Source organism: Aedes aegypti, chromosome 2, assembly GCF_002204515.2.
Source record: "Aedes aegypti strain LVP_AGWG chromosome 2, AaegL5.0 Primary Assembly, whole genome shotgun sequence".
Classification (NCBI taxonomy): Eukaryota; Metazoa; Arthropoda; class Insecta; order Diptera; family Culicidae; genus Aedes; species Aedes aegypti.
The window spans coordinates 321,149,579-321,174,025 of NC_035108.1; the positions used below are offsets into that span (position 1 = coordinate 321,149,579).

A 24,447-nucleotide genomic window follows, 5' to 3' on the forward strand; every position below is an offset into this window, starting at 1 on the left:
CGATGGTATCCCGAATGTTGCCTTAAAAGCGGCAGTGAACGCGGATCCGGACATGTTCAGAACCACGATGCAACGCTGTATTGAACAAGGAATCTTCCCGGATGTATGGAAGCGACAGAAATTGGTGCAACTACCAAAGGCGGGGAAACCACCAGGTGACCCGTCGGCGTATAGACCAATCTGTCTACTAGATACGACGGACAAGTTATTGGAGAGGTTGATTCTCAACAGGCTAGTACCGTATGGCCCAGATAGCCGTAGCGGTAAACGCGCAGCCATTCAGCATGACCATGCTGAGGGTCGTGGGTTCGAACCCCACTGGTCGAGGATCTTTTCGTAAAGGAAATTTTCTCGATTCCCAGGGCATAGAGTATCTTCGTACCTGCCACACGATATACACATGCAAAAATGGTCAATTGGCAAAGAAAGCTCTCAGTTAATAACTGTGGAAGTGCCCATAAGAACACTAATCTGAGAAGCAGGCTTTGTCCCAGTTGGGACGTAATGCCAGAAAGAAGAAGAAGAAGTACCGTATACGGAGAGTGCGTACGGCCTGTCAATCATCCAGTTTAGATTCAGAAAAGGTAAATCTACTCTGGACGCCATCCAGTCGGTGGTTCAGACAGCTGAAGTGGCAATCGAGCATAAAAGGAGCGGCATCCGTTACTGCGCGGTTGTCAATCTGGATGTGAAGAATGTGTTCAACTGCGCAAGCTGGGAAGCAATATCACACGCACTTCACCGTCTCAAGGTACCGGTGCAGTTGTGTAAGCTTCTAGAAAGCTATTTTGATGGTAGGATTCTACTGTATGACACAGAGGAGGAGCAGAAAAGCGTTCGAATTACCGCGGGAGTACCTCAAAGTTCAATCCTGGGCCCGCTGTTATGGAATGCGATGTACGATGACGTACTGAGGCTGCCCCTTCCGACGGGTGTTAAAATTTTTGGCTTCGCTGACGATATCACCCTAGTGATCTATGGTGAATCGATGGAGGAAGTACAGTTGACAGCAGCGCACTCTATTTCCATAGTTGAGGAATGGATGAAGTCTAGGAAACTAGGACTGGTTCGTCACAAGACTGAGGTGGTGGTGGTCAACAACCGCAAGTCCGAGCAACGGGCGATTATCTCGGTAGGTGATTGCATCATAGAGTCGAAGCGATCCCTTAGGCATCTTGGGGTAATGATCGATGACAAGCTCAGCTTCGCTAGCCACGTTGAATATGCCTGTAAAAGGGCATTTACGGCTATAGCGGCACTTTCGAGGATGATGTCTAACAGCTCTGCTGTAATTGCCAACAAACGCAAGCTATTGGCAAGCGTGGCGCTATCTGGTCAAAAGCGCTTAGAACGAGCAGAAACCTAAAGCGGTTGAAAAGCACGTACAGGATAATGTGCTTAAGAGTAGCAAGTGCATACCAGACGGTATCTAAAGAGGCCGTGTGCATCATAGCCGGTATGACGCCCATCGGCCTCATCATCAAGGAAGATATTCAATGCTTCAATCAAAGGGGTACCAGAGGAGTCCGCGACGCGTGTAAAGAGGAAACGCTCAGAAGCTGGTAGCAGGAATGGGATAACTCCACTAAGGGTAGATGGACCTATCGACTAATACCAAATGTGTCAGATTGGTATGGTAGAAACCATGGGGAAGTGAATTTCCACCTGACGCAGTTTCTGTCAGGACATGGTTGCTATAAACAGTACCTGCATAGGTTCGGGCACTCAGAATCTCCTGCGTGCCCCAATTATGCTGGTGTGGAGGAAACAGCGGAGCATGTCGTGTTCGATTGTCCCCGTTTCATTGTTGTGAGAGATCGCATGCTCGCTACATGCGGAGGGTACACGTCCCCGAGAGAATCTGTGCGGATGCCGAGTGCTGGAATGCAGTAACTACTTTGGATTATGGCTCAGTTTTTAACGTAGAATCAGAAAATGAAAAAAACAGGATGCCTCTAAACAAGCCAATCGCATCGCCAAGAGTTTGCTGCAGAGGATCAGCCCTGCCGAGGTTGGGCCCTTGTAACATTGTTTAAGTCTAGGAGAAACAGTTTACCCAGGCTACTTCTGTTACATGTGTTGTGCTATATGCACTGGCCTCTACCTGAAGAAATACCGTAAGCTGGTTCCGGGGAAATGAGGGTCTGAGCCCAAGGGTAATGTCCGTGCACTCTGTACACCACTTGAGCAATTCAGCGAGAATTGCTCATGTACTGTAGCATGGGCAGGTTTTAGAGGGTCGTCGTTGGTGCGGCATCCCCTTACTCAATGATTTACCTTCTCAGGCATCTGTTTGCTAGTTTCCCCCGTGTAAAAAAAATCGACTTTCTGTTAAATTTTTTCAATGGTACAGATTTTTAAAATATCGGTAAGATTAGCTGTTTCTGTCTAACAAAGCAGTATTTGCTTGAAAATCCGTAACACTCGTAACATCGTTATAAACATCAACCATCAAAAGTACAACACTCACCTTCCAGCCATTTCTCCGGAAAGAATCGATTTCACTGAAGGACGCATCCACATCATTGACCTGCAACATCACCATATCCCAGAAACCACGCAAATCCTCGCACGTCGTTTGGAACTTTTCATCGGGCGATTGGTTCAGATTGCTGTAGCACAGACCTAGAAACATAAAACATAGTATTTGTTACATATGTGATATTTGGCAAATAAAACGATAAGAGGGGCAGTGTAATTTCGCCCTGGTCATCATCGCTAGAATGTGAAAGTAAATAAATAAAACAAATTGAGTGGTGGCACCGAATTAGCAAATAATGAGATGCGGAATAAAGAGTGGCGTGCGGCATCGCAATTGTTTGGGCGAAATAAATATAAATAGAACAAAATAATCGCGACAAGCTCAGGGTGAAGGTCAATTCAACCACTATAATGAGAGTCAATTTAAGCGAACGGCTTGAAAGATACAATCGAGAAAGATGAATTGCATTTTATGATTGGCCGCATACCTAGTTGGAGCTAGTAATGCAGGAAAATAAAATTTATGGATATTATCATTATTTCTAGTAGTTGGGATTAGCCATGTGTCATTCAAATTTGCTTCGTTTCTAAACAGATATGGCCAGCTCTGTTTACCAATCCATTTATCACATTTTGCAGAAGCGCCACGCGATGTGGAAAACAAAAAAGGTGATAACACCGAACGCTCTCATGCGATAACGGGGATTTTCGAGAGTAAACAACAGAACCATATGATAACAATATGATAATGATAAGTAACGTAACCGATTGTCGTCATCAATTATAGAGTTTCGTCGTTTTGTGCAAATATAGTTGATTATATCCACTCAAACTAAATAACATTTTTAATGTATTCAAATTTTCAAATTAATCGATACAAATTCCAAAGGTTCAAAATTTCGGTCGTTTAAAACAGTCAAAGCATTTTTGGACGTCTTAGTTTGGGTATATATTTTTAGTACATTATCACTGCGACCATGGATGGATATTTTGTGATACACAACCCATTTCAATGTACCCTGTCAAAGTGATAATTTACTATAAAAGTAGTTATCAACGCTTAACTTAGGTATTATTCCAAAGAGGTGTAGTATGTCGTATGAAATGTACATCCTTATCGGATGGCAAAGACTATATTTTGAAGGGCTATAAAACTCTCATACAAAAAAACTTAACTCTTCTTTGAAAAGAGCGCCACAACACACAACACAAAAATGTTAGCGAATATCGTGGGAAACATCAATGGATTTTCCCTTTGAGATCATTGACAGATTCAAGAGGAATCTCTGTTAGAAGATTCCTGGAGATATTTGGGCATATTTGAAGAGTCTTTGGTCTTATGATTCGACACTCTGGTAATTATTTACCACAAGCTTCAGTCATATTCACGAAAGTAAAAGATTACGATGCACAAGTATAATAGTGACCAACCATAATTCAAAATTTTACTAAAATCATCACAATAAACAAAATCTGCTAAAGCTGGCTGCTTCCCAGAAAGCTACCTAACAAATCCACCAAGCACTAGTATACCATCCAACTAATATAGAAAGAGCACAAAAGAGATAGAAAATTTGCAATAATCAACGAGCGGAAGAACTGTATGGACGCGGCCGAACGAATTTGGATGCGATCCAAAAAAGCATCTTCTGTACGAATCCATTATGCGAATGAATCCTAACAACCGATTCTCATTCCACACCACCACATTCCCTATAGCTCGCATCTGGTTAATTCAGATTTAGGGTAGGTAGCCATAGCCATCAACTTTTTGGTGCTGTTTTGCTTCGCAAATTGCAACCAACCAGTCGCTTGTGTTACCGATGAAGGCTCTCGACATGTTTGAATTTTTAATTACATAGAAATGCTACGCCGGAGCGAGGTTTTTTGAGCTTCATTTCTTTCAGCTCTATTCTGTTTCATCGCTTGTATGCGCTGCTGAATTAGTAATATTGGCCAGCCTTGCTGCCCTGGAACCTAACAGAGATATTTAAATGCTAAAAGCTAGCATAATTTGCATTGGAATTGAATGGAGCTTGTTTGTTGCTTGCTGGGTCATCACTCCAGGGCTGGTAGCGACTGAATTACTTTAAAATAGGAACTTTTGCTTGAAAAGAGAGACCAAACAGGAACCAAATAGAGAGCATACGGAAATCAGTAAATAAAAGTATTCACAGGATTTTTAGAAAATCTAGCCAGAAAGAATATTTCAATTAATTTTTGAATTGCGGCAAGTATTACTTGTGACATTACGACAAGTATTACTGAATACATTTTTTAAGATTTTGTTCTGTTGAGGTATTTGCCCAAAGTTTAGAGTTCTTCGGGAATTCGTTTACCTATTGATTGTTGACCGGCCTTCGTGAAGTTCGTTCAGATACCTTCAATAATTCAACTTGGACTTTTTAAAAGTTTGACTCCAGAAATTACTTCAGAGTTTCCACCATTTTTTAGTAATTCTTCAGTAATTTAGTAATTTTATACAAATTTCTCAAGAAAATTAAAATAAAAATCTTCCAGGAGTTTAAACAGTGTTTTTCGTATGTATTTTTTTTTTGCCTCCACTAATTTCTTAAGAATTCTCCCGTATAGTATTTTTTTAAGATTCCAACGAGGAATTGCTCTAAAGATACCTTCAGAAATTACTCCAGAAACTCCTCTTAAGATTTATTCTGTAAAAGTGTAAATCCTTCAGAAAATCTTTGAGAAATTTACCAATTAAGTAAAAAAATATCCAGGAGTGTTTTCACGGATGTCTTCAGGAAATTGTCAATGATTATATTTTAGAAAGTGTTGAAGAAAATCTTTTAAAAAATCCGAGAGGCATATTTAAAACAAATCCTATTTATTTCAAAGAATTCTTGTTGAGAATCTCTGCATGCTCCTGACGAAATCATTATGGTTTTTCTAGATAAATTGCTAAGGTAACAACTGTTTCGCAAATAAAGTAATACCATTGGCATTTGATATCCACGCTGAATGAATCATTTTGATTCGGCTTTTATGCCGAATCTTCACAATAATATTAAGTTCAAGGAAAGCAAATACGTTTCATAAAAAAATATATTTCGCAAAGATAAATACAAATTATGGAAATTTTTTCCAACTGTGTTCCGATTCCAGTCCTTATTTATTGATTTTTTTTTATTTCATTTTATCCTTGTTATATTCAGCCAAAGGCTGGTTCATCTAAGCTATTTATTGGAAAAAATATCAATCAAATCCCATAATAATAAGAAGGCATTCTAGAAGTATTTCTAGAAAAAAAAAACTTGAACGCAATCATTTAAGAAATTTGTATGGCAAGGTGTTCATTTAAAATCAGTTTTCCAATTCCTGGATTTTTCCTGAATGATTAAAAATTAGCAGCAGATGACAAAAAAATATGTGGTTAAATCTAAAGAACTTGATCTAAGTTATTTATGCATTTTCGATTACATTTTTAACCCGTATAGGCCTGAGTGAAAGCAAAAATACTGAAACCATCACCGCTCAGCGAATTCGTAACGGATTCAAATGATAGTTTGTCAGTTCATTGGCCCACATATCTATTTTCTAAAAGTAGCCAGAGGAACTCGGAATTATTCATGTGGCCGGAGTTATTCCAGTGGGTCACTGGGTCAAGTCGGGTAAAAAAGGGCCTTTTTTTGGGACATGCCAAGTTACCTTTATTTATTTCCAATGACAATCATTTTAATTTGCATAAATCATTAAGATCTGATACTCAACAGAGTTTTGCACCGTTTATAATATACCGGATTTGGCCATTCGGACGTAATGCCTAGAAGAACCGGCTATAGATTTGTTGGATACTAAACCATTTCAATTCTCGAAAAGTAGAAATCAAACATAATTGTGCACTAAAATGAATTCCCATAAGCTTGGCATAGATGTTCAGATACAAATTGGACACTTTATCGTAAGTTTGAGACGTCCCGGGACCCGAAGATGGTCATTTGTAGGATTAGTCAAATGAAAAACTCATAGTTATCCAGTTCAACCGTTTCTCAAAAGTTTTACACTGATGCAATTTTCTTAAAATTCCGTCATGTAGTGGCCACATTATAGCCAATTCTGGAAATTATCTTTGACTTGAAATTTGCCTACCTCCAGGAGCACAAACGCACAGTACCCTTCTCACCCGACCTGACCCAGTGGTCCTCCGGAATAACTCCGGCCACATGAATATTTCCGCGTTCCTCTGTCCACTTCTAGAAACTAGATATGTGTGCCAGTACACTGACAAAAAATCATTGGAATCCATTAAGAATTCGCTAAGCGGTGGGGGTTTTAGAATTTTTACTTTCACTCAGTCCTATACGGGTTCAAATAAGTGAGCTCAAAACGGTTTGAATTTCGAAAGATGTTTGGAAAAAAGTATGAACTATTTGTTGAAATATCTAAAATACCATCCATACCCAAGAATCTATAGAAGGTTCCGAGAGATTTGGGAGTTATACGAAGAAATTTCTGCTCTGTGTATCTAACAAACTTCAAAAGCCAACCCATTTCCTTCTTAGACGGCGGTTGAAATTATGAATTAGACATAGCCAGGTTAGTTCCTGGAGAAATTGATCTGGTAAATCTCTTGTTGAATCCAAGGCGAGATCTTTTTAACAGACCAACAACATTTAGTTGTTCTCCTCTGATACTGGCTAAATTTTTTGACTTAAATCTTTAAAAGTATCAGTCAATTGGTTTGTTAAGGATCTCATTAAGAACTTAACAAAAATCTGTCCAAGAATACCTAAGAAAGCTCACTTATCCATAAAAGATCTTGCAATAAATTTGTTGGGAATGGTTGGTTGGAAATCGCTGTAAATCTACAGAAATCTTGTCAGGGTCAGGTCTCATAAGAACTTGTAGATCAAGAACTAGTCAAACTAGTAATCTAGACAAAACTTCATCAAGAATCAGTATCATCACTCATTCCAAAAATCCACCAAACGGAATTCTTAATGAATCTGTTCAGGGTTTCAGCAGATCTCAAAATAAATTTGTCAATTTTTTTTGGTGCGGCTTTTTGCTAGCCTTTACGAATCTACTAGAATTTCAAAAAAAAAACAGCCAAGTTTCTTTTCTAAAATCCAATCAAAACCATATTAGCCATCTACTAACTACCTTGTCACTTTCAAGAAACTTGTTAATTATCACCACGATTCCATTAGGATTCCAGCAAAGATTTCATTAAAAAAGTTTTCAATGTCAGGCAGTCCAAGCAAAATTTTCTAGTTTCGCCCATAGTGTTGAAATGAAAACAAACATATATTCTTATGTTTGAAACACGTTTTTTTTTCGGTATGTTCTCCAGATTCCTGGGTTTTCCCGTATTTTTCCCGGTTGTTTGTAATTCCCGGGTTTTTTCCGCTTTTTCCGGATTTCTCGCATGGATGGGCACCCTGGTTTAAGAATCATCGGAATAAATGCTGTAGTGTTTGCTGGTGTGCAACCATGAATGAAATTTGGAAGAATCAATGAAGATTTACATTTGAAAAATTACTCGAGGAATGTTTGGAGCATAGTTCGTCAATTAAATTTTGATATCTAAAAAAAGTCTGGAGAAACTTTACATGGTATCCCCAGTCGAGTTTATTGAAGAACTCTTGGAATAACCTCTGATTGAATTGTGGTGTAATTCCTGAAAAAACCATCGATGAATACGTAAAGGATTCTACCGTAAAGTACTCATATTTCGCGCTCTTAACCCGTATGGGCCTGAGTGAAAGAAAAACAACTAAAACTCTCACCGCCCAGCGAGTACATAATGGATTTCAATCATTTTTTGTCAGTACTCTCGTACGAACGTTTGAATTGGATAACTATAGTCATATATGAGCTCTGCCTTTGATTGATCCTACAAATGACAATTTTTGGGTCTCTGGGAAGCCTCAAATTTAAAATAAAGTGGCCAATTCGTATCTTAACATTTTATGCCAAGCTTATGGAAATGCATTTTAGTGAACTATTATGTTTGTTCTCCACTTTTCGAGAATTGAAACGGTTTAGTATCCAACAAATCTATAACCGTTTCTTCCAGGTATTAGGTCCGAGTGGCCACTTCTGGTACATTCTAAACGGTGCAAAACTCTTTATTTGTAATGTTGGAATTTTAATGGATGTCATTGCAAATAATTAAAGAGAACATGGCATGTCCCAAAAAAGAACCGTTTTATACCAGACTTCACCCAGTAACCCACTGGAATAACTCCGGCCACAGGAATATTCCAGAGTTCCTCTGGCCACTTCTAGAAACTAGATATGTGTGCCAGTATACACCTGATTCTGTTTTTGCACGGATTTTTTTACACGGCCGTGCAAAAAGTTTCCATACATTTTTTTTCCGCCAAAACTTTATTTTTGCATGAAACTTCGAGAAATGGTGTTACTTTATTTACACGGCTTTTGAAATTTTGAACTGAAAACTTTTTTTGCACGGTACGCATCCCCCGTGCAAAAACAGAATCGGATGTACTGACAAAAAATCATTTGAATCCGGTAAGAATTCGTTGAGCGGTGAGGGTTTTAGTATTTTTGCTTTCACTCAGGTCTATACGGGTTAATTTCATAACATGTTATTACATAATATGCAACTAAATAATCCAATATATGTCTACAATGGGTCTATCCCGTTCGGCATAATGTCACATGACTTTAATGCCATATGACATAATGTCGTTTTCAATAATAACTGTTTGGCATAAGGCCATTTGGCATAATAGCCATTTGGCATAATTGTGAAAACCATTAAATATGATCAAATTTCTTCCATTACACAAAGGGGTGTTGATAAACTGCTCGCTCGATCGTACATTTCGTTGTCAGTTATTAATAAGATATAGTTCTAACTTACATACGTAACTTCCGGGGCTTAAATTCCGGAACATTATAGCACAATTTAAACAAATATGTGTCTAACGCCTAAGATATGCCATGTTATTCTAAAAAAGAAACATGATGTTTTATGGCGCATTTTATGGTCCTCGATGTTACTTTACCACTGCAGTATCTTCCTTTTCAAATTATGCTAAACGACTGTATATCAAACGCCATTATGTCAAATGACATTATGCCAAACGAGATCGACAACGATTATGAGTGAAATCGATGACAGTGTGCGAAATAAGGACGGTGTGCGTAATATGGGCGCATCATGCTATAAGGAAATGACTGAAAGAAGCACTGAAGAAATTAGGGTATAGGAAATCCAAGAGGAATTCATGTAGATTTTCCTGGCCTAACGAATTTAATCAAAAACTATGGAAAACTTTGAAAGATCTGCTAGAGCAACTACTGGAGAAATCGGTGGAAGAATTGATGGAAAAATCTCTGGAATAAATCTCGAAAACTTATTCATATAGACTCAAGTCAAAAAGTATACAAACTTACTTTATCGATCCCATGTGTTTCGCAAACAAAATTCTACACGTTTCGCTCTGAACCAACTCGATTTTTCACTTTTAGAACGTTTAATTTCCAATTTACAAAACGACGAAAGTCAGATTTTCTACTTTCGCAACCTAACCACTACTTTCGCCGCCCCGCTGTATGGAGAGACAAAGTGAGGAACTCCATAGTTTTTGAACGCGAGCTCATTGTATGCAAAATTTGAGCAATGGTCACGTCAAAAGAATGTTAAAAAGGTGATTCATTTTAAAACAGATTTAGAAGACAGGTTGTGATTGTTCTGAATTAATTTTCTCAAAACCGTATGGAAGTTACTTACGTCGATTTGAAAAAGTAATCGAGAAATGCTGGAATAGTATCTGGAATCTGGAGCAATTCCTGTGGAAATTACAAGATTTATGTGGAAATTACTTGCTGTTGGATTGCTTGGAGTAATTTAAGCACAAATTCTTTTAATTATTCTTTCAAAATCTCTGGATGAATTTTTGGACAAATTTCTTGTAGCAAAACTTCAAAAATTTTCTGAAGGGTTGCCTGTTGAAAGTATTTTCCGAAGAAATCTATTAATAAATTGCCAATTCTGAAGCTTTGCCTCGATTATTCAGAAAAGAAATTCATTGAGAACAATGGCGTAAGAGATGCTGGGGGTTTCTCTGGTGCCTCTAGAATTATGCTCCAGAACTTGCTGCAAGGATAAAGAGGAGAAAAGTTACTTTAGAGACAGTTTTAATTGAAAAAAAAACTAAGAGACTAGAGACCTTCCATTGTAAATAGATACTTTTCAGACTTGCTTAAAGTAGATACCAACTCTCTAAAAAGAGACTTGCTACCAGCCCTGTCATTTGCATGTGCATTTAAAGCTCCGAACGAATGATATTGGAAAACAAGCAAACACATCAGGCATGTTTTGCGAAGTCACGCATCAACAATAAAATTTAGCAACGTGGACTATTGTGTCATCTCACTACACGCAAAATAAAAAAACAATGCCCACTTACCTTCGAACTGTTTCATTTTCTGGGAACATAGCAGCCGTGCCTTGCCTGCAGCTACCAGCACGTAACCGGCGACTTCCTCGCTGATCTCCACACCATCGGCCTAAAATAAAAGAGCAAAGAAACCGATGATTCATCATCCATCAACCCATCAAATCCAATTACAAGAGCTGATAGGCGCAGTACCGACAAAGTGGTCGTCTCGCATTATCTGCCTCCCCGTGTAGGTATCGGCTTACCTTCGACTGTTCAACGTCCCTCTCGATGTTGGCTGCCATTGTGAGTAGCCGATTCTGTTCGTTTTTGAGCACCTGCAGAAAGTGGTTTCCATCTTTGAGTTGGGTCTTGGCTGGTGCAACATCCAACACCAGACCAGCGCCGTTGACGTTCTCCTTGTCCTCGTCCACCGTCGTCGAGTGATGGCCATTCTTTCTACTGGTCCCATTCTGGGTCACCATGGCCACGACACAGTCTCCACCATCACCTCCGTTAACCACCATGGTCGCCGGTTCAGCAAGTTTCATCTTTTGTTCTAAACCACTGGGTTGTTGTTCAACTGCTGCCTGCTCGATTACTACTGCGGTACTTGTCGTCGTTGTCGGCTTTGTCGTGATTGCCAAGCGAGATTCTTGTGTGGTACTTCTATTATCGTAAAGGGGAGCAATTGTTGCATCACTGCTGATACCGGACGTCACGGATTCTGCCGTCTTGACCACTGATAGTGACGGTTCGGACTGAGATTCAATGCAAGCCGCTTTGATGGTTGTGGTTTTGGTGGATGTCACTGTAGTAGAGCTGCTGCTCTTCGATTCTAACGCCGAAGACGAGGACGATGATGTGAGAACCGAAGATGCGGACGACAGCGAGGTGGTCGTTCCGTTCGATGTGACTTTGCCATTGGCGAAATGCGAGTGATGATGATGATGGTGACTGAAAGGTAGACGAAATCAAAGAGAGAGAAATTGTATTAGAAAGAGGGATTTAATCAAGGGCGTGAGTGGTAAAGGGTCAGTGGTCATTATAATATATCCCTTGACTAATGGTTAATTTAAATATTTCTCTTTCTTGCTATCTTAAACCAAGTTAGCCTTTTTTTAAGAAATGATTTATTTTTATACGCTTAGATATTTAGTCTTTGGTTTTTTTTCATTTTGAGTAGGGGAAAAGCACCAATTTTCGACCCTGTACTAATTTTCGACCCATTCATACGATGTTGGTCTACTTTGCATGAAAATCCGAATATTGGCACAGAATTCTTGTAGGTCGAAAATTAGTGCTTTTCCCCTATTCCTTTCTTTTGCAATTCTCTTCTGATCATCAACTTTCAAAATATATTATTAAATATTTTAAAATATAAAAAATTTCATTTTTTTCTAAACAATATATTTTTTTGTGTAATTAACGGAAGTAAACAGTTCTGAAGTAAATTTAGTATCTCCAGGCTCTTCTTCTGTGTTAGGCTAAAAGTTGCAAAATGTGACATGACCGATTTTTGTTCATTTACCTTTATATGAAAGATATGAAACCGCTGAATAGAACCCTGGATTTTTTTTGTAAGTATGACCACTTTTGCCACAAGGGCAGCCTGTTTACGAAGGGACTGGTGCAGATCATATTCAGAAGTTCATACGCATGTATGGTACGACGGGTCAAACTTCATGATTATTCATTCCGATTTACAAGAGCACCAAGGGTACCAACAATTAGATTTAGCTGGATTCGCTGGATTCCGCAGCTGGATCAGAGAATTGCGGAACCGGTTTCGGTAGGGTGTGATTGGACATTTTCAGACCATCATATGGTTCCATCATGCGACAGCTCCAAATTCATGTTTTTTTCATGTACCGTGTGGCAGGTACAATGCTCTGGGAAGTCGAGAAAATTCCCAATTAGAAAAGATCCTCGACCGATGGGATTCGAACCCATGTCCTTGGTCTTACTGAAAAGCTGCGTGTTTACCGCTATGGCTGTCTTGGTCTCACAAACATAACAATATTATATCCAAATACCCATAACCAATCGTTTTCGTTAGGCCAAATTAGAAAAAAATGATAATATAATAAATCGGCATAATTCGACAAGTCATTATTCACCTCTAAGTAGAATGACGTTTTACCGCTGACGAATAAGGACTTTTTACTTCAAACGCAATTTGGGGACCAGTTTAAATATAGAGCCAGGAATTCCTTCAGGAAAATCTCCAGAGAGTCCATCAAGAGTTCCTCCAGAAATATCTCCAATGTTTTCATCAGCCATTTCTCCAGACACTCCTCTAGAGATATCTCCAGAAATTCCATCGAAGATTCCTCCTGAGATTGTACCACTAATTCCTGCAAGATAATCTCTACCGTTATCCATACAATGATTTCTCTAGGAATTTCATTAAGGTTTTTGCCAGAGATTCCTCCAAGAATTCCTCCAGGGGGAACTGTTGATCGTTACTAGAATTTTTAACCGGTGCCGATAGGGCAGAGTTCTGTCAGGTGTTCCTCTAGGAATTCCTAGAAATATTATTCCAGGGTTTTCGGCTATAAAATCTCTACAAGGATTCTTCTAGAGATTTTGCTAGGAGTTTCTCCAGTGATTTCACCAGTATAATATTTACTGGGATTCCTCAGGAGTTTCTCCTGGAACTAGCAATTATTCCAGGTATTGCTCCAGGAATTCTTTCAGACATTTTCGTTCAAGGATTCTCCAAACATTTTCTCCTGATATTCCTATAGAGCTTCCTCCAGAAATCTTTCCACAGACTCCTCCAAGGATTCCACTCCACCAGGAAGTTCTCTACAAAAATTCAGGGCTTTATCCAAAAATTACTCCATGGGTTTTCAAGAATTACCTCTGTTATTTCTCCAGAAATAACAGAGAAATTTCCCAAGGTAGACCTCTGGAGATTTCTCCAGGAATTATTCCAAACATATTTTCAGGGATTCCTCCAGGGATTGCACCAGGTATTTTTTTTTTCAGAGATTCCACCAGGAATTCCTCCAGGGATTCTACAACAAATCACTACAAGATTTTTTTTCAAGAGTTCTCTCAGAAATTCCCCGAGAATTTTTCCGTAGATTCGTTATTGCCATCAATACCAGCAATGAATACCAGGAAAAATCTCTTGAAGAATACCTGAAGAAACCTCTAGAACAATACAAAATATGTAGAAATTTTTCTGCAGTAATTCTTGGAGAAATTTCTGAAGAAAGTGCTGGGTGAATTTCTGAAGGAATCCTTGAAGAGATTTTTCTGGAGAAGTCTTTGGAGAAATTCTTGTAGGAAACTCTTTAGGATAACCTGGGTAAATTGCTGAATGAATCAATAAAAGGTTACCAGAGTTAATTGGTGAAGGGATCTTTGAAGGACTATCTGGGTAAATTGCAGAAGGAATCCCTGGAGAAATTCTTGGAGTAATCTTTGGAGGTATCCCAAAGAATTCCTCACTGTGAAGATTATTTTTCTAGAGGAATCTAGATAACGATTTTCCTAATGTAATCCCTAGAGAAACTTTAAATTTATTTTCTGATAAATTTCTGGGGGATGACTCAATGGTTGATCTTTGGAGGAATTTCTAGAGAAATTCTTGTAGGAATCCGCGGAGGAATTTTCTGAGGGAATCCATGGAAGATAACCTCGAAAATTTCTTGGAGTAATTCACGTAGCGATTTTCCAGCAAGTATTCCTTAAGCAATCCTTGGAGGAATCATAATGGAATTCCTGGCAGAATCCCTGGAGAATTTCCTGATGGAATCCCTGGAGGAATCCATGGAGCCCTGAAGATGACTACCTGGGTATATCTTGGGCATCCTTGGATGAATTTCTGATAAAATATTTGGAGTAATCATTGAAGAGATTGTTCCAGTGTAACCCCTGAAGAAAGGCTTGGAGACATTTCTGCGAGGATCCCTGCAGTTTTTCCTGGAAGCATCCATGAAATCTTTGGAGGAATCTGTAAATGAATTTCCTGATGAAAACTGCATAAATTTTTGAAATTTCATCTGAAATAACATGCAATACCAAAGCTGATGAGGAAATGAAGCAATAGGCATGTTATAAGTCAGTGTTCAAAACTCAAAGAAAAAGAAATAAATGATGTTCGAAAAAACTGCCCATATTACCTCGAATGGCTCTTTTAATTTTTATCATTTTAGAATGATGATGTTTTACTGTCAGAATGTTCTTAAAAGATATATCTTCTTACTCGAAGTGTTCATAAATACTAATAACTTTCAAGTGTAGTAACAAAATAATTTAATTTTTAGATTACATGAGATTATTTTGCAATAAAATATGGGATGCTCATAGCACCCTATCAGAAAAAAAATCGATAAATGACAAATTTTGAAAAATCAATCATTTATTCGTGAACTTTTTAAGACAAAGGAAATCATGCGGATCTAGTGTATTCATCTAAATTTTGTTGGAAATCATGCAAACATTCGAAAACTTAATAAAATTTTCGGCACTTTTATCGACTTTTCCTTAAGGTGGCCAAACTGCCCACTTTTCCATAGTATGACAAAACATGAATAATGGCTTGTCAAATTATGCCGTTTTGCTATATTAAATATCAAATTTTCCTAATTTGGCCTTACGCAAATTTTTTATTTGTTTGTTCTAGGGATGGTACACAAATTATGTCACGCTACATTTCAACTTATTTGACCCCCCCCCCCTTTGTCACACTTTATTTATGAGTCCTCCAAAAATTTGGTAAGGCTTGTCACGCGTGGCTTGACCACCTCCCCCCTTGGAGCATGACATAATTTGTGCATGACCCCCTACTGCCCATACTCGCATAACAGTCCCATTTTCTATGTAATTTCCTATATAAATTGAACTTTTATGCGAGTAGGGGCAGTCTACATCTTTGACAAAAAAAAGTCATACAGACTGCTTAAAGATCCTTAATCCTATTTTTAAAAACTAGTCTACTAATGTTAAAATCAAAGGCGTCATACACATCATTGAATAATCTGCAACATCTGTCAACCGGGTTGTGAAATCCGTATGCAGTACGATGTCCGGGGGTCCACAACAAGTTGAAGTTGCGTAGTTGTCGCGTGGGCGCATGAAAATGAACGCATTGAAGAACACTGCTACAGTCAATGTGACTGCTGACAATGTCAAAAATGAATAGCCTTTGCAGAAAAGTGCGACGACTTGACAAGGAGTGTAGTCCTATTAGCGCGCATCTATGCTCATATGCAGTAATTATCGGGATCAGTCCACGGAAGTCGTCGGAGAGCAAATCTAACAAACTTTTTTTGGATCCTTTCGATACGCGTTACGTGTTCTGCATGATACGGAGCCCAAACTTGTACTCCATATTCAAGAACGCTTCGAATCAAGGAGCAATAGAAAGACTTCAAAGCGTGCACGTCAGTGAATTCCATAGTGTTGCGACGCAAAAAGCCGATCATTGAATTTGCCTTCGCGATGACCATAGATATGTGCTTGTTGAATCGTAATTTGTCGTCCAAGATGAGCCCAAGATCCTTGATGGCATCAACTCTTTCAAGCGGGACATGGTCGATCTTATAATCGAATTTAATTGGGCTATACACACGTGCGAAAGTGATAACCTTACACTTGGCACCATTGGCTAACATCCCAATGATTTGACACCATGAAGTTAATCGATTGATATCCTCCTGGAGTGCAAAACAATCAAGAATCGATTTGATCACACGGTAAATTTTCAGATTGTCGGCATACAGTAATTTACAACAGTGTAACTGATCACAAATATCGTTGACGAAAAGTACGAAAATTAGAGGCCCCAGGAAGGAATGGCAAACACGTCGGACTTAGCGCCACGAATATTGACGAATGCTTTCCTTGACGATAAATATGATTTTATCCAGCTAACAACCCATGCCGAAAGCCCGAGGCGGCTCAGTTTTGCTATATCGATAGCGTGTGGTACTTTGTCAAAAGCCTTGGAAAAGTCTATGTAAACGGCGTCTGTTTGTTGACGTTTCTCATTGCTGCGGATAACAGTCGAGCGCTTATTCACTAATCCATGCTGGAATTTGTGAGATGATAGCATGAACTGCGGGATACAACTTGTCGTGCAGAAGGCTTTCCAAAACTTTAGCCAGGCAGTTGAGAATCGAGATAGGACGATAGTTTTCAACTCTATGAATGTTTCCGGATTTGAAGATCGGCGTGATCGAGGCAAGCTTCCATGCATCTGGAAAAACTAGATCCCGGAGCGAGCGGTTGAAAATGAATGCGACAGGTAATACCAACGAAGATGCACAGTACCTGATGAAAGACGGCGGGATGCGAACTGGGCCAGGACCTTTCGAGACGTCAACTGAGCCGAGGGTTTGCTTGATTAATTCAAGGCTGAAGTCAGGCCGTAGCAGAAAGATGCTGTAGGACGGTAATTGGTCTATGTACTGCTGTGAAGTAGGCGGTTGATTATTATCGAAGACGCTCCGGAAAAAATCAGCAAATAAATTTGCCGAGGAGGCATTATAGGAAGAGCTATGATTGCAGTAGGTAAGGTCTGTTGGAATGCCAGATGAGAGAGTGCGAAGTTTACGAAGGACCAAAAGGACGTCGGATTGTCTCTTAAACTAGTCTAAATGTTATCCATGTACTCGCGGAAACAAGCTTCAATCAAAGTATTGTATTCTGCTTCAGCTTATTCTACAGCACGCATCTTCTCAGAAGTTCTGGAACGAAAAAAGCATTTGCGAGCTTTACGTAACTACAGGCTCGGTAGCTTAGTTGGTGAAGCGCTCGTCTAGCATACAAGAGTCCTGGACTCAATTCCCTGCCGAGCACGTGGATTATTTTTTCATAATTTCACCCTTAATTTGTCCATCTTTAGGGATTGTTCAAATATTACGTAACGCAACAGGGGGAGGGAGGGGGTCTTACCTAGCGTTACGGTCCATACAAAAATTTAAAATTTTCCATACAAAAGCTGTTACGTGGGGGAGGGAGGGGGTCCAAAATTGGCAAATTTTGCGTGACGTAATATTTGAATGAACCCTTACCACGCGTAATGAGTTAATTAATTTAATTTCGAAATGTTTTTCGTTTTTCAAGTAACTACTTGCTACTTAACATTGATAATTAAGTTGTTCATTATATTTGACTATTCGATGCTTTTAAAGAGTGAGTAACTCTACGAACAATTGAGCTTTAGAATTGAAAGACAAGGAAGTGAATAAACTGTAGTAGTAAGAAACTATCTATTATTCAATGACTATAGGTTTGAAGCAGACCGAATACGTCTACCAACACTCAGTGTCAGTGTTGCTCGATGTCACTATCAATGCTTAAAATTTGCTGATTTGTACAGGCCGACTGCGATACAAATCGGATCATTCCATATCACATCAACATCATGCTGTCTACTCCATCACTGGTGCATTGATGGCGATAGACTATGGTTATCACTGATAGGTTAAGTTTAGCTTTAAATTAAGCAGATAAAATGGCAATTCATCGGTACGATATTTTCGACAGTGTTACAGATAGATTAAAACTATATGTTGGTCACTGAAAAACATCTATATCATGGATAATGACCACGTGATCACTCATTCTGCAGTGATTTTAATCTAGAGTGCGATGTCGCATCACTGCTGTTGGTTGTCAAATCAAAGTGATATTGATAGCTCGCAAGTGATATTGATAGTTTTAGACCATCAGCCATCAGCTGATATGATTGATATTAAGCAACTCTGCTCAGTGTTAAGTGCAGCGGGCCCTACAGGAATAATCTACACGTAGTCCACTAGCAATTTGCTTCTTCTAAAATTTCTACAGAATTTCTGTTGAGTGTTCCTTTAATGTTCTGTAGAAAAGTCATTAACAATTTTCACGTAATATGTCTTTAGAAGTTCGTAAGAATTTCATCCTTGAAGAAATTCCTCCCTGAATTTTACCAGTAACTAAAAACTATGCCATCATTTTTGCAAGACATTGGCGGGAATCTAGAAAAAAGGAAATAATTTTAAGCTAGAAGACGCACAAGAATAATCTTCGGATATTTCGCCAACCCTCTCTTTCCCATTGTCTCTTAAACTAGTCTAAATGTTATCCATGTACTCGCGGAAACAAGCTTCAATCAAAGTATTGTATTCTGCTTCAGCTTATTCTACAGCACGCATCTTCTCAGAAGTTCTGGAACGAAAAAAGCATTTGCGAGCTTTACGTAACTACAGGCTCGGTAGCTTAGTTGGTGAAGCGCTCGTCTAGCATACAAGAGTCCTGGACTCAATTCCCTGCCGAGCACGTGGATTATTTTTTCATAATTTCACCCTTAATTTGTCCATCTTTAGGGATTGTTCAAATATTACGTAACGCAACAGGGGGAGGGAGGGGGTCTTACCTAGCGTTACGGTCCATACAAAAATTTAAAATTTTCCATACAAAAGCTGTTACGTGGGGGAGGGAGGGGGTCCAAAATTGGCAAATTTTGCGTGACGTAATATTTGAATGAACCCTTACCACGCGTAATGAGTTAATTAATTTAATTTCGAAATGTTTTTCGTTTTTCAAGTAACTACTTGCTACTTAACATTGATAATTAAGTTGTTCATTATATTTGACTATTCGATGCTTTTAAAGAGTGAGTAACTCTACGAACAATTGAGCTTTAGAATTGAAAGACAAGGAAGTGAATAAACTGTAGTAGTAAGAAACTATCTATTATTCAATGACTATAGGTTTGAAGCAGACCGAATACGTCTACCAACACTCAGTGTCAGTGTTGCTCGATGTCACTATCAATGCTTAAAATTTGCTGATTTGTACAGGCCGACTGCGATACAAATCGGATCATTCCATATCACATCAACATCATGCTGTCTACTCCATCACTGGTGCATTGATGGCGATAGACTATGGTTATCACTGATAGGTTAAGTTTAGCTTTAAATTAAGCAGATAAAATGGCAATTCATCGGTACGATATTTTCGACAGTGTTACAGATAGATTAAAACTATATGTTGGTCACTGAAAAACATCTATATCATGGATAATGACCACGTGATCACTCATTCTGCAGTGATTTTAATCTAGAGTGCGATGTCGCATCACTGCTGTTGGTTGTCAAATCAAAGTGATATTGATAGCTCGCAAGTGATATTGATAGTTTTAGACCATCAGCCATCAGCTGATATGATTGATATTAAGCAACTCTGCTCAGTGTTAAGTGCAGCGGGCCCTACAGGAATAATCTACACGTAGTCCACTAGCAATTTGCTTCTTCTAAAATTTCTACAGAATTTCTGTTGAGTGTTCCTTTAATGTTCTGTAGAAAAGTCATTAACAATTTTCACGTAATATGTCTTTAGAAGTTCGTAAGAATTTCATCCTTGAAGAAATTCCTCCCTGAATTTTACCAGTAACTAAAAACTATGCCATCATTTTTGCAAGACATTGGCGGGAATCTAGAAAAAAGGAAATAATTTTAAGCTAGAAGACGCACAAGAATAATCTTCGGATATTTCGCCAACCCTCTCTTTCCCATAGTCTGGTCACAGCTTAATTAAAATTGACATAAATGTATAGGGGAAGTGGTGGCAAAATGAACAGGGGTGGTAAAATGAACACCGTGCCTTTTACTAAGAAAAAACAAATTTGATTGAATTTTTATCAAGCACGGACGATTTAAACCATAAGTCGGTGTGTTCGGGTTGATACGGAGGTCAATTGAAGTGAAAACATCAACGAAAACTAAGATTTTAGAAAACCACGTTTGATAATTAGAACTGACGTAACTTTAAGCTCGGGAGTCTAGGTTTTTCAGTGAAGTGAATATCGTTTTGATATGATGTCAAATTTACCTTTAGATATATTTTAGATAATTCAAGTAACTGCTATAGATAACATCCCTATTTTTGATGTTGTGCGATTGAACTGTACAAATTCCTCGTTTTTCTATCAGAAACAAGATGATATCCTTAAGGTGTTCATTGTAGTACCCCTTCCCCTACGCTGATTTGGCTCACTAAACATCGATATAAATGTCGTAATGGTCAAACTACATATAAATAATCAATTAACGATCGATTTTCAATCAATTTTTTTTTAAATAATTTAGCTTATTTGCAACAATTTTTGTTCAAGCAGCATTTTTAAAGAAACTTCGTTTTGACAGTTAAATTGACAGACAAAGCTGAGGGAAAGAAAGGGTTAGAAGTTTTTAAAATGTCTTCTAGTATCATTGATGACAAAGTCCTGATGGAAGTATTAACTTTTAAAACAAAATTCAGAATATAATCTTGAAAGACTCGTAAACAAGTCTCTTGAGAAATATCTGGAAAACCCATGAAAATCATAGAGTATTAAAAAAACTGTAGCAAAACTTGGTAGCAATTCCTGGAGGATCTTTTCGATGGGTTAGGGAAAGGTAGATTTTCATGATTCATTCCCATTTTTTGAGGAAACCTTGAAAACTATTTGAAACAATTTCTAGAACGTGGAGGAATATCCGAAGCAATTTCAAGAGAAAACAGTGTTTGAATTTTGATCTGAATCAAATCAGTCGATCGAACTATATTCAGAGTGTGTAATAATTCATGAACCACAACAATTCGTGGCACATCGCAATCGGGAAGCACTCCCTCGTTTGGTACGAGACAAGAATGTTCAAAAGCGGCAACTCTCACAGAAAAATTGTTGTTTTAAAAATTTCCTAATGATTTATATGTTTTCTGGTAATGCAACCCTTGGGAACATAACAATAATCCATTTATTCATCAAAAACTCCCTTGGTTGCAAACATAGTACAGATAATAGAACATATTTGCTTTTGTTTCTTGATCAGAATGATAGAGTGTAATAAGTGATGACCGTATACACAGTTCGAATTCAAGGACTTAAAAAGGATGTGTTGAAAACATTCCTTGAGAAAACTCGGGATGGGAGATTGTATGACACCATTGTATGCCTGAGGAAATCACAATAAAACTTTATTGAATAATCACTATCAACTCTATAAAAATGTTCTATGGAAGTCATACATTAAATTTATGGAATTACTAGATGAATATTAGGAAGAAATTAATCAAGGAATACTATAATCCAATATTTCTGATTTGTGTGCAAGCCAATTTTGGAGTTCGTTAACTCGATTGTCGTTGATGTGCAATAAATAACACATACTCCACCTTACCTTAGATCCCCGTTGGGAATGATGTGATTGTTGTTGGTGCCATTGAGACTGACAGCGCCGCTCCCAGCCGTCGTCGTAACAGACCGGCTCGGCGATGTCTTGGGAACTTTTTTGGGCGAAAAGATTTGCAGCTGCGCTCGGAACTCGGGCCTCAAATGCCGCAACACCGGCAGCGCTTCCATATCTGGATCATCGGCTATTTCCTTATTGTTTTCATCGAGATTCTCTTTTGTTCCACCGCCAAAACCCACACCACCGCCTCCAGTGCCGACAACAGTGCCGTGACTACTTCCATTGGTGGCCACATTTCCGTTCCCATTCAGATGCAGCACATTGGTGTAGTTTTTGCTCACATTTTCGTTGGCAATGTTGTTCAAATATTTCCTCTCATTGCTATTGTAGATTTGCTTATTAATCACTACACCTTCCGCGTTACCATACAGCTTTTCGACACGCTGCTGAATGAAGCTCTTCTTAACCACTCTTTCGGTTTCCTTCACACTGCTAATTTGGGACTGCGAAGAAATCACTCTGGTCCGCAGCCCCCCACCACCAAATCCATTCCCATTGAACATGGCATTATCCGTCACATCCTGTCCGGTAGCAGCACCACCGCCGCTACCCACAAACCGTCCCGCTCCATTCACCATTCCGACGAATTTGCCCCCGTTGCTAACGTTGTTATTGATAGTATTGTTCATACTAATGTAGCTAAGCGTGGGTGCGGTCAGCTGGAAATTGCCACCCTCCGACCGATTGTAGTGCAGCGTGGCAATGATCGGCCGATTCGGCGAGACTTCCCGGGACTTGTTGATGTCCTGCCTCAGCTTCGAATCATACGTCGTCAGATTCGAGTAGCCATTCACACAGCAGGCCAGATTCAGGTAGCTGGGCTTCTTGCTGGCGACCGCCGTGGTGGCCGTTTCTGCCTGGGGGGACGTCGTCGTGAGAACGGTACTGATGTTTCCTGTCACGGGATCCAACACGGTCGTCACTGCCTGGCAGTTGATCACCGGGATTTTGCAACGTTCCTTGATACCGGCGGTGAACTCGCGCTGGATGTCCTTGGCCGAGTTGGGGGTGAGAAAGTTAAGCTCTCCTGAGGTGTCTGCAAGGGAGAGGGAGAAAATGATGACTATTAGTTAGGTGTTTGATTGAGTTTTTTTTAAGAAGGGCTTATCTAAGTATTTGTTTCTATTCTGTTAAACTCTTATATTACGAAGCACGCACATAATAAAACACATTAATCCTTGAGAAGGTTCTCCACAAATCTTACTCTGCAACATATAATAAAAGGATAATCAATTATGAAAGTCCTTCGCCATGACACCGTATAGCCGCCATCTATCGGTAGGTAGCATGGAAGAAACCGATTTCAAACATATTTGTGGAACCTTGGTCAGTTACCCACTCGGCTGCTCTCGACGATGACTACATTGGCGTGAGCCATAATACCCACCCAAGCCATCCATTCGCAGAATTTATTATTATACACGTGACCTTTACCCTAGAAACCTCAAGAGGGCGAGAGGCTACTTTACCTTGCTTGGTATCCAACAGTGAAAAGAAAGGCCAATCATGCCGATGTAGCATTCATCGTTTGTTGTAGCTGTTGTGCGTGGTACATATATTGCTAATTCCCGTTTCACAGAATGAATCAATTTACGAAGCGAAATACTGAACTTATTCATAAATATATAAAATATATAAACAATAAAATAATTAATCGTAAGGTATTATTATAAACTGTATCAAACTTGAATTTGGTGCATTAGAGAAAAAACTATTTGAATATGGACGTTAGCTACAATAAACTCGCAGCGTCAATTGTTATAACAGTAAAACTCTCATAAATTATGGAAAAACCGCAATGAAAAAGGATTCGTTGTCAGAATAATGGGCTGTCCATTAACCACATGATTATTTTTCTTAGTTTTTCAGACCCCTCGTGTTTATATTTCAGACATAGAAACTTTCCTTTAAACATAGTCTATAGTATATTATATAGATACTTTTAAGTCATTTCCGTAGTGACTAAAGCTCTATAAAGAGGTTTGCTGCCATTTCTGTCTATTTCTAACAAGATCACAACAATAAGGAATAAATGTAATTACTAAAATTATTGAATTATGTTGCTGTTGCTACTGATTTTGAATAACCAATGACTCTTCAACATTGTGAATATTTCGAGCGCAAAAAGATTCTGGTCCATATCGAGTATCGAACCCATAACTTCAACATGGATATTCTTCAGAGCCATAGACTACCAAGCTAACTGAAGCCATGAAATATTTTAATTACATTATATCCTTAAACTGGTGTACAAAAGCACTGATCCAGTTACTCCAAATATCAATAGTTAATTCACAAGCCTGGGCTTGCTGGGCTATATTATACCATGTTCACCTAGCGAAACCACTACGGGCAAT

General features: G+C 38.8%; 1 protein-coding gene across 3 annotated transcripts in view; it reads right to left on the bottom strand.

The window, feature by feature from the left end:
• Positions 1-24,447, bottom strand: part of LOC5574609 (disks large-associated protein 1) — a 172,848-nt gene that overhangs the window by 6,218 nt on the left and 142,183 nt on the right. For all 3 annotated transcript variants that reach the window (XM_021845802.1, XM_021845803.1, XM_021845804.1), the window contains 4 exons: positions 22,019-23,126; positions 11,120-11,810; positions 10,884-10,983; positions 2,471-2,625 (listed from right to left, as the gene is read on the bottom strand). In XM_021845802.1, the coding sequence (XP_021701494.1) occupies positions 2,471-2,625; positions 10,884-10,983; positions 11,120-11,810; positions 22,019-23,126 (2,054 nt within the window). The remainder of the gene's footprint in view (positions 1-2,470; positions 2,626-10,883; positions 10,984-11,119; positions 11,811-22,018; positions 23,127-24,447) is intronic.